The sequence below is a fragment of the Manacus candei genome, unplaced genomic scaffold (genome assembly GCF_025592945.1).
Source record: "Manacus candei isolate 608988 ecotype Guabito, Panama unplaced genomic scaffold, ASM2559294v1 h1tg000050l, whole genome shotgun sequence".
Lineage (NCBI taxonomy): Eukaryota > Metazoa > Chordata > Aves > Passeriformes > Pipridae > Manacus > Manacus candei.
The window spans coordinates 21,284,726-21,296,019 of NW_026138098.1; the positions used below are offsets into that span (position 1 = coordinate 21,284,726).

At 42.3% G+C, this 11,294-nt stretch overlaps 1 protein-coding gene across 1 annotated transcript; it reads left to right on the forward strand.

Moving 5' to 3' along the window:
• Positions 1 to 1,590: 1,590 nt before the first annotated feature.
• EIF3F (eukaryotic translation initiation factor 3 subunit F) lies at positions 1,591 to 8,506 on the forward strand. Its single transcript, XM_051800971.1, has 8 exons — positions 1,591 to 1,919; positions 2,001 to 2,071; positions 2,190 to 2,269; positions 3,333 to 3,470; positions 4,534 to 4,625; positions 4,815 to 4,951; positions 5,089 to 5,202; positions 5,932 to 8,506. The coding sequence occupies exons 1-8, from the start codon at positions 1,637 to 1,639 to the stop codon at positions 6,007 to 6,009; spliced, it is 993 nt and encodes a 330-aa protein (XP_051656931.1). The 5' UTR covers positions 1,591 to 1,636; the 3' UTR covers positions 6,010 to 8,506.
• The last annotated feature ends 2,788 nt before the right edge of the window (positions 8,507 to 11,294 follow it).

An 11,294-nucleotide genomic window follows, 5' to 3' on the forward strand; every position in this document is an offset into this window, starting at 1 on the left:
AAGAACAGGAGATCTAGTTTTTGCTGGTGTGCAGACCTGGAAGTGCTTTTATGAAGAGATAAAATCTGGTCATGTTCCTGTGCGTTAGTTCTCCTTTGTAGCTCTGACGGGTGTTCCCCACTTACGTAAAAGAAGCAAACTGCTGGCACATGGGCAGGATGTGTGATCTTTTTATTGAGCTGCTCCTTTTATACTGAAGAGCCTGTCTTCAATGACATGTTCGTGCCTCAACTAATGAAGCAGAGAAAACTCCAAAGGCCATCCATCATGACAAAACCTTTTTTTTATATTAAAATTACTTTACCTGGTAAGCCAAATGTGGGAAAGAGCGTGCCAGGAGCCCAAAGCAGATCTATAAAAGAGTAAAGATGATTGTATCTGAGATAGCACCAGAGCCACCACTGCACTTTTCTCTCTGCCACACCTGGGAAACAACTACCTGGGAATGTTCTCAATTATTCAAATAGCCACTTGGTAGACAAAGTAGTGCCAGAGGACTGATGCAGGTTTTTTGGCTACCATAGTTTCACTGGACTAAGCATTTTATCAGGAGGCAAGACTTCTCTATCTTTCGCTGATTATAGATGTGTATACACACGATTTACTTGTGGGAAGAGAACAGCTTGAAGCCAAAGAGGCCCCAAACTTTTCAATGACATGTAAAGTTCTGCCCTGAAAGTTTGTCAAACATTAAGAACAGCAATGAAGTGTTTTGAACTGAGAGCTAAATCTGTTACTATGTTACTACAACTGGTAACAGCTGCATACACACGGCTAAGGAAGGAAGAGGAAGCTCTTGAGGAATCCAGTCCTCTCACCAGTTATTGAGAGCATACGTGCTTCATTTCACCACCACACCTGTCCCACCCACACGGCTTTGTTGCTCGAGAGTGCACACACGGGGCACTACAAGCAACAGGCAAATTATATCCAGTCAGTCAGTTTGCTGGGTAATCGCTAAACCCTGGCTAGAGATTACCACCTCCATTTGCTCTCTACACGAGACTTGACAACCACTCACTCCTCCATGCGTCACTGCCAACACAGCGCTGGCAAACAGGACTAACAGCACTGGCCGGTCTCACCGGGCCCAGACTCCAAGGGCTCTATAACCCCACGCTCAGCACTACTGGCACATCTTCACCGGGTGCCGCGCCTGCACTGCCACGTTTACCGCGTCACCACACAGCCACGAAGCAGCACCTGCTGCCTGTGCCCTCACAGGCCGAGGCAGCAGCAACACCGCCCCGCCGGCCCGGGGAGCGCTCGGCTCTTCCGCCACTGGAGGGGAGTGGCCCGGCCGCAGCCAATAAACAGCTCTTCTGCCTGACAGACAGCAGGGAGGGGCTATGCTAGCCAATAGGAGAGCGGATAGGGCGGGAGGTGGGGAATGCCAGAGCCCAACTGAAAACCTCTCCGGCCCTGGGGGGCGGGAGCAAGAGTGAGATTCAGTCACGGACTGAACTCTTCCTCCAATCAGAACGCCTTCCCCCATTGCGCTCCCCGGATTGGTTACCAGGTGGAAGGCGGACCTTAGACCGCCCTTCTCCCCAATAGGAAGGTAGCACTGCGTGACAGGCGTTCGGCTCAGCCAATCACTGTCGGCGCGGAGGCTCCAACCTCTCTTCCTTGCAAAATGGCGGCTACGGCGCCCAGCGCGGCTCCACCCGCGACAGTCCCGCCGCAGAGCCCGACAGCGGCTCCGGCCACCCCGGCCGGGAGCGCCCCCCCCGCAGCCGCGCCAGCCCCGCCTGCCGCCCCGGCTCCGCCGCCGCCGGCCGCGCCGCTGTCAGCCGCGCTCTCGGGCCCCTTCCCCGGCGGCCGCGTGGTGCGGTTGCACCCGGTCGTGCTCGCCTCCATTGTGGACAGCTTCGAGCGGCGCAACGAGGGCGCGGCGCGGGTCATCGGGACGCTGCTGGGTAAGAGCCGCCGCCACCCCGCCGCGGCCTGGGGGCGAGAATCCCCCGCCGCCCCCTAACCCGCTGCTCTCCCTCCCGCAGGGACCGTGGACAAGCACTCGGTGGAGGTCACCAACTGCTTCTCTGTCCCGCACAATGAGTCCGAGGATGAGGTAGGGAGGCGGCCCGGGGGGGGCTCTGGGCTCCGCAGATGGGGCTGGAGCCTGAGCTGCTCCCGCCCAGTGTTAAACAGCCCTGTAACCGCTGACTCGGCCCTGTCCCGTTTCTCAGGTGGCAGTCGATATGGAGTTTGCCAAAAACATGTATGAGCTGCACAAAAAGGTGTCTCCTAGCGAGATCATCTTGGGCTGGTAAGTTCTTCTGCAAGGACACGCAAGCAGTTATGTTGGTCCCTTAAACTACTTGAAATACATAATTCAGCTTGTCATAGATGGAGAAGCAGAAGCACTAATGGTTGTGACAGTAAGATCTTGCAACTCTTGTTCTACAGTCAGGGGTAAAGCTCCTCCAATTCATAAAAGGAAGAGAGAGTATTGGAGACTTACAGGGTTTGGTTTGGTTTACGTCTAGCAAAGTATCACAGAGAAGTGATGAGTTAGAAAATGGTTTCACGGCTTTGTTAGAACATACTACTTGAGATACATGGAAGTTAACTGGTTAGAAAGAAGGGAGAACACAAAAGAGTAGTTTCAAGTACCAAAGGCGTCAGAGGGAATCACTGATACCAGCTGGAGTGCATGGTTCTCTGCTGAGAAAAGGTTGAAGTACTTGTGTGTTGGTTGCAAAGCAAGATCAGTACATTTATATGGGAACAGAGGGTGTCTGAGTGTGTGACACGGTGTGTTTATTAGTCTTTTCTTGCCTCTCTGATGCTACCAAATAGCTTTGTTCTGTTCCTGTGGAGCAGACTTCCTCAACAACCTTCTAATGGCACAGCAAAGTGCAGTTCTGATGACAGGACTTTCCCTATGGATGTGAGACACTAATTGCAGAGCAGTTAAAGGAGCCAGATGAACGAGTTATACCTCCTGCAGAGAAATGTTTGATTTGTGGAAGACAAAGCTGGTCTGAATTTGTACAGAAGTAAAGAGTTGGTCCAGAACACAGTGACAGATAAGTGAATATGGGGTGTCTGATGTCAGTTGTACTGACATTTTTATGGCTGGTACTGCAACACCAGCCCCGTGCGTATTTTGGGCAAGGGTGTGCTCAGCCTGTGATTCCTACAATTCCAGGACAGGTGGCCATAAAACTACAGAATCCTTAGTTAAAACACTTGTATTTAGCATGCTGCTGCAGCTCAGTGTTTGGAAATCAGTGGTTTATCATACAAACCTGTTAAATACCAACAGTAGGGAAGAGCAGGCACTTGACTGTTGGAAGAATGGCTCCTCAACCTGTGTTCTTTTGAAGGTATGCAACAGGCCATGACATCACGGAACACTCAGTCCTGATCCACGAGTATTACAGCCGGGAAGCGCACAATCCAATCCACCTCACTGTGGACACGAGTCTCCAGAATTCACGCATGAGCATTAAAGCCTATGTCAGGTACTCTGGGGGGCTGCATTTCTGCAGGGGAGCTGTGGGAATTGCTGAGAGACACCCCTTCAGGGTAACAAGTAATGTCACAGACTGCAGTGTCCCATTTTGGACAATACTGGGCAGTAGCTAAAACACAGTGGTGAGCCAGGGAACATCGCTTACTTCTCATTGGAATGTCTTGACCACTGGATGTTGGTTGAAAGACCTAACCTTTCATAAGCTGGTACCTCATTGGGGTGGGGAATAGTGACTTAATTAGCAGCGTTCTGAACATCTCTGGGACATTTCACAGGATTCACACAGCTAGCAGTAATGTCACTAACCTCATCACACTGACTGAATGCTAGCCTATAGCCACTGGGTTTATTTATACAAGTTGGAGGATCAGTGTGGTTAAAACATAATTGAAACAGCATGTTCTTGATGAATCTTTCTTCCCTTTAACCCCTTCATTTTTGTCAATTAATGAAGATTAAATATTGAGAAATTAAACTCTTCTGCTTCACTGAATTCTTCCCAGTATTGGCTGAAGAGCTCTCCTCTGTAAGATAAAAATCCCAAGCCTTTCTTTGTAGAGAAGGTACTGCTTCTTGACTGTGCAGTTTCAAAAAGGGAGTTGTTCCATGACATATTACTTGAAGCATAATGGATTTCAAATACTTGGAATATTAGGATTAATAAATGTGTTGAGAGTGCTTTGAACTTGAATTTTGCCATATTTGTTTGTTCCTTCAGTGATTTCTCAGAGTATTTCAGGATAGAAGAATAGCTGCTCTATAAGCAAGGAACTGTGGCTAAGATCATAGTACTTAGCTCTTCATGCATTCATGCTGACAAATGTCAGACAGCTAGGAATATTCTTGGATGAAAATGGGTAATTAATAGCATGCCAGAACTGATTTCCTGTTCTCAGTTATCCTTAGTCATAAAATTGCTGATTTTGGTGAGAATGAGTAACCTACTCATGTTCATGCTTTAGTGCTAACAGAGATCACTGAGATGGAAATCTATTTCTTCCTCCTTTATATATGTCCATGCTGAAAATGTTTTGTTCTTTTTTTTTTCCTAGTGCCCCAATGGGAGTCCCTGGTAAAACTATGGGCGTGATGTTCACACCCCTAACAGTGAAATATGTTTATTATGATACAGAGCGGATAGGAGGTAAATGCTTCTTCCCTATTTTGGTTATAACCATCATTGTGACACTGTTCAAATGCTTTTTTTCACCCTGGTAAAACTGCCATTCTGGGAATTCTACTGGGAATTAGACTGTCTTGCTAAAGCTGTCCTAAAAAATCTTCAGCTGGGTTCTGTGACAGCTTTTTTCATCGATTCTCCTTTGGCTTTCAGTGGATCTCATCATGAAGACCTGTTTCAGCCCTAACCGAGTGATTGGCTTGTCCAGTGACTTACAGCAGGTGGGCTCAGCGTCCGCCCGGATTCAGGATACCCTGACCATGGTGCTGCAGTACGCCGAGGATGTGCTGGTAAGGCCAGCTTTTTATCAGCTGGAAAATAGGTTTGACGTAAACTTGGGCATATCGTTTTTCTTTTTATGTTTTCTCTTTCTGGGCCATAAACTTACTGAGTTTTACTTATGTGAAGTGTGTGTTTTTATGCTTAGTCTGGCAAAGTGGCTGCTGACAACACTGTTGGGCGCTTCCTGATGGATCTTATTAACCAGGTGCCAAAGATTTCACCAGAGGACTTTGAGACAATGTTGAACAGCAATATCAATGTAAGTTCATAATTTAATTTTTTCTGTGAATTGCCAGCAATTTTGAAAATTTGTCATACAGACACAAATTTGTCTGTGATCAAAACAATCTTTTCATACAAACGTGTTAGTAGCCCTTTGCTGTCAGGGCTAAAGGTGGATAAAGGAGCTCACCATAATAATATTGCAATCAACTGCAGATCAAAGAATAAATTTTAAAGTAGTTAGGAATTAGGTAAGTAATCTGCAAACCAGCACCAATTCTTCTTTCATTTTGATTGGACAATATGAATTACAAAACTTAAAAAGTTGGAGTTTCAAGGATAACTGGTGACTTGACAGCTTCCTTTGCCTGAGCTGAAGTTTTGTCTCCTTGCATAGCACTTAGGACTTGAACAAGGTTCTAGCATGCTATCTTAGTTTTCTCTTTCTACAGAAATAAGTTTCTGAATGTGTTTTTCACCCACAGTCTGCAAGACCAGAACTAATTTTTAATTTTGCCTATACCCTTTAACTTGCCTGGTTAACATAGGTGAACTTCAAGTTAAAATTTCACAAGCTGTGTTTCATTTTCCAGGAATACCAAAAGCTTCCTGCAAGGGAAGCATTCCTCAGGGTAGGACTTTCAGGATTAACAATATTTCTGGTAGCTGATTATAAAATGCTTTACAGGTGTTAAAAATTCAGCTCCCTAATATACTACAATCTTTGTTCATATTTCTGATCACTGTTATTTTCCCCCTCTTTCAGGACCTACTGATGGTAACCTACTTGGCAAACCTCACACAGTCACAGATTGCTCTGAACGAAAAACTTCTGAGTTTATAAAGAAACTGTTGCCATCCTACACTTAAAGGAGCCCGAAGAATGAGTAGATACACTTTTCTATGGTGTTACAAACTTCCTTGGACCGTAATTTAATTACCTACATGACTTGGTTTACATCTTTATTCCCATGAAAAATCCCTAACATGCTTCAGGAAATGAATGGGAATGGCTGCAGTTCAGCTGAGCCTCATATTTTAAAATGGAATATGAGAATCTTTTGTCTCCTGGGTTTATCAACTTGTATAACAAAATACAGCTTTATTGTAAGAATGTATTGGGAATAAAAGTTCCATTGCAGTGGCAAGAATGGCTTCTGTCTGGAAGAAACTGTTCTCATTTATTGTGTAATGAATCCACTTTTAAAAGAAAGGGAGGGGGTAACACGGCATCAGGAAAGAAGTAGATGCAAATCAACTCCAGTTCTGCAGACTTCTTTGCAGGGTTTTTTTTCCAACTGCTAAAGCACACTGAAAGTGTGGGGTTTTGTGTTGCATGTAATATGCTTTACCATGAAGGACTACAGAGTAGTCACTGGCTTATTAGTGGTGCTGTGTATATTCCTTCAGCAGGGTACTGACAGAGTATGAGATAGTAAATTCAGTTTATTATATAATTTCTATGCATCTGATTATTTTATGATCTTTTGGGAAAGAAAGTCAAAATCAAAAGCATTAGCCCCTCATAAAGTGAGGGTTCAGAGAATTAGAGCCAGCAACTGTGTTTATGGTAAAAGGGCTTGGAAAGCATTCGTGGCTAAATAAGTGTGCTTCCTGGAGTTTCATCTTTGCCAAAGAAGAAAGGGACAGCAAAATGACAGTTCATGAAATCTGGTGTTAAAAGTTGGGTGTCATCAAATAGGAATTTTATGTTTCATAACCCTGTACTGCTGCTAAAATTATGCAAACAGAAACCCCATTTCATGTTAAATGAGTTCTAGCTGAGCGAATACCAATATTATCTGTAGCTTTACACAGTCTCAGCTAATAACATCACCTTTAGAAGGCTGTTCAGCTGTACTGAGAAGGTTTACCTAATGGAGTTAAGGCATCCCCCTTCTAAGACAATACCTGTTCCCACCTAACTACTTATGACTGTTTCGGTGAATGAGTTTGAAATGTTGGAGAAGTATGCAAAGACAGTGTTCCCCAAAATAATTGCTGTCCTAATTTGTCAGATAAATCCCCAGAATAAGACTCAGGTTACAAATCTGTAGATCCTGTACTGGTTCCAATCTAGAAGAGTTCCCCCAGTGACTCAATGCCAAATTCTAAGTTCTAATTGCATGGACAATATGTATGAAAACTGAAGGTATAACAAAGATCCCCATCTCATTTGAAAATCTTATTTGTGAGCATTAAATAACTATTAGGACTCAACTCCTGGTTTTTATTACTCCAGATAAAAATGTTTTGCTTTCCCTTCTCTTCTTTAAACTTGATATTCTTAACTTCAAACATTTAACCTTTCACAAGGTTTTTTTAAGTAAGTTTTGACATTGATGGAGGAAAAGAGCAAGCAGCAAAGGTGGGTAAGTCAATTACTGCAAAAACACTGCAGGGGGGAAAGCATAATATTCTTTCCCTAATCTCCTCTGCAGGAAACTCTTTGCCATTCCCTGTTAGGAAAGTGAGAAAATGTAAGAAGAAAGATTTTTAACACTGCAAGTTGAATAGCTATGTCATTTAATAAGCTGGTGTGCACAACATGCAAAGTTCTGAGATGAAAGAATCAATTTGTGATCATTGTGTAATTTGCCAGTCCTTGGAAGTACCTGAAGACTAATGAAGACATATCATAAGGGACTGAGGTTATGGCTTCCTAGCTAAAAGGATTCACTTCAAAGCAGCTGTCTGAAGAGACCAAAGTCCATGGATTTGGGTGTATGCCAGACAGTACAGTGCCAAATGCTAGGAATTGGAGTGGGAAAAGAGTTTCCCTTTAAAAACTAATCCCATCTGTCGTGTCCTTGTGAACGGACACATGGTGATCCTTACTTTGACTCTGGAGTTTTGAATGCCTGATTTCAAATTTCAGTGGCCACTCTTGTGAAGGACAACATTGCAAACACAGATGTAATGCATCATTGTGCTTAATTGTAAAGCCTTTGCTGTGTTATTACCTAGAAGGCATTCCTTCTCTGGAATTGTAAAATGTATACAGGAATTAGTAAAGGTATTCTATTACAATTGTTCCAGTGTACAGAAATCTATCTAAAAATTTGAAGTTCAATAGAAAATCTGGTGGGAAAAGCTTCAGAGTCAAGAAACATCAAGGATTTCAAGCTTTAACTTACTATTGATTTGTAAACCGCATGGATTTATTAGGGGACTTTTCTCCTTTTTTGTTTGATTGTTTAGGATGTGTTGCTCCAAGTAACTTTGACAAAGTTAGTTTTAAATAGCTGAGATAGATAATTCTCTGGATATGCTTCTGTACATTATATTTAGTCACATTAGTGATCTCACTAATATAATAAAAGCTCTTCTATCATTTGGCATGTTCATTTTCTTCAGTGGTTTCTCTGAATGAGTGTAACATTGCTGGACGTTCTGGTATTGCATGTTTAATTTATGGCAATCAGTTGAACTGATCTTGGGGTTTTACCTCACTATGAAGTTCTCCTTTTCCTCAATTTACATAACAATATTCAGAACAGAGTACAATGTTACAATTGAGTCTCTTGTTCCCTTTTGGTAGAAGTTGGAGGACTGTATAAAATCAGTCCACCTTGTTGCCTTGGGCCCTTCTCAGACATGTAATCTCAGTCAGCTTCAACAAACCAGAGTTTCAGCAAAGCACCTCTGTGCAGTACAGAGGCAATGAAACCTTATGGTTTTTTCAGTGAGCATGGTGACTCTGACAACCTGCAGTTTAATTAGCACACAGATATTATGCTTTGCTCTGATATCTTCCTAGCGTAGTAAGGCTGTGCTGGTTCACATCTGTCAGAGTGCATGTAAAACATGCAAGCACATGAAAGCACTCTGTGTTACTTATCAAAATCAAGAAGAACTATCTTTAACAGAAATGCCTTCATAAAATTTAAGGAGGAGCTGGTAATGCTCCAGTATTTCTTAACTCAGCAGTACGAAGTTCTATATTGTTGGGAATAACAAACTTTATCTGCAATTTGAAACTTAAAAAAAATCTTTTGTTCCAGAATTATAATTTCATTTGGTGGTTATTTCCGTATACTGGGATGAAAGTCACTAAGTTTGCTTTGTTAGTTGAGTCATTTGAGTTTTTTGGCAGAACACTTAAGTCTGCTGCAAAGAGGAAGTAGTGTTTTGGTGTGTGAATTTGTGAACATGTGGACATATGCCATGTACACCTGAAATGCATGGCTTTAATCCTAAGGTTAATGGTGAAAAATGTTAGACATATTACTCTTTTAGAGCAGTTAAGCAGAACAACCTGCTGTTCTCCTCCTGTGCTTTGAGGAGGGATGAAGTTTCTATTTCCACACAATGGAACTAGAAACCCGTTGGCAACTCAGTTGTAAGGACTGTGTGAAATCCTAAGATTGGGACCACAGTGGGTGGAGCACTAACATGACTCACTGGGCAATGACTCTTCCTTGAGCAACTAACCAAACTCACAGCTCCTCCTGAAGTGAGCTGAACGTGCTCCCTGCACACATGGAGGGTTAACTCAACAGCCAAGTGGGGTTATGTGCATTTTAATGACTGCAGTCACAAGGCAGTCTAACAGGAAAAGTATTTTTAGTACATAATGTAGACTTGGACCACTTCAGTATCCTGTTGGTTTGTTATACTTTGACCTATGGTTCAAAGCTGACCAGAACTTCTTTCTTACAACAAACTGAGGGAAAGTTTTTCTGTTTTTAATTTAATTGTATTGGCTGGAATAGAACATCAAAGTAATGCTTCTTATTATTTAAGTGGGGAATAATGTTCTAATCAGGATATATAGGAGGAGCAGCAATGCTTTAGTGACCTATACCACCAACAATAAGTTCCTCTGGAAAAAAAGAATAATTGTTTCAGCTCTATTGATAGCACTCAGTCAGCACTGTTATGAAGTGGAGCCAAGTCAGTCCAGACCAGAATTCTGTCCAGTATCATGTCTTAGGAGCAGATGTAAGAATATTACAAAAGAGAAGAACAAGAGTTTGACTCCTAAATTCACTGAACTTAAATTTTCTTATAGTGAGAAGTTGCCTTGACTGTGCATGGGGTTTTAGAAGGTTTCCCAAATGTGCAGGCTCTAGCTATACCAACAAGCTGAGGGATTTCCTTTAAATACAGGGAGTCAAATTAGATGACCACAATGATTCCATTTCATGCTCTAAAAAAGTAATTCCAAATATTCCTGCTGACACTAATATTCAGTAACAGATTCTTCAGACATTTGTCAGTCAGTTTGTTAAAATATTTTCTCTTCTTCCTTTCATGCTTTGTTTTTAAAACAAATTGTTCTTTTCCTAAATAGCTCAAATCCAAATGGTCCACTAAATGGAAGAAGAGAAAAAGAATTGTGTATTTTATAAATGTAATCGGTTCCCATGGAAACAGGGATTTAGATATATACCTCTCCTGAAAGAAATGTGCTTAACAGAGGTAAAATAAAGTAGACAGACACTTGGAGTGTCAGCTGAAGAATGCTGTGAGGATTAAATTCTTAAAGCCACTCCTGCTGTGTTCTGGGCAAACAAGAGAGAACAAGCCCAGTTTTTCTAGATAGGTAATTTATCAGATTCTTTATGTGGCTTTAGGTGCTATTCATTTGAAGCAAGCAAGCAAGCATAGTAAATTATTACCCACCTATTTTCTGCTGCCTGCACTTCACGCTGTTTTACAGACAAATAACAAGCCACAAACAGTGGCTGTTGTTTCATCTAGAGCTGAAGTGCTGCACCAGATTACAGGAAAAAAAACCTGTTCGCATTTGAATGGTCTCTGAACTGCTAAGGTGTTTATCATAAAAAAGACATTTTGAATAACCTCAAGTAACTGGTGCATAATATCATAGGTGGATCCTTCCTAAATTGTATCTGGCTGGTCAGAACGTCTTATGAATAAACCATCAGGTAACGTGTATGTAATATCTATTCAGAGTACACTATGAATTAACATTACAACAGACAGAAACTAAACGCTACACTTCCCTAATTACATACAAATAACTGTAATTAAGATTTCTTTCTATAAAACTGTATGTAGTGGTCAGGACAATCTTATCTTTGGTCCTCTTGGGACCTAGATCCCAACTACATCAAAACTACATCCCAGCTACATCAAAAGCAGCAACTCCTCCAGCTCCAT

What these genes read in the sequence shown, in the direction of transcription:
- EIF3F (XM_051800971.1), top strand. Translation starts at nt 1,637, where the DNA reads ATGGCGGCTACGGCGCCCAGCGCGGCTCCACCCGCGACAGTCCCGCCG. An exon ending in ACAATGAGTCCGAGGATGAG is followed by an intron (nt 2,072 to 2,189) that starts GTAGGGAGGCGG and finishes CCCGTTTCTCAG; the next exon opens with GTGGCAGTCGATATGGAGTT. An exon ending in AGTACGCCGAGGATGTGCTG is followed by an intron (nt 4,952 to 5,088) that starts GTAAGGCCAGCT and finishes TTTTATGCTTAG; the next exon opens with TCTGGCAAAGTGGCTGCTGA.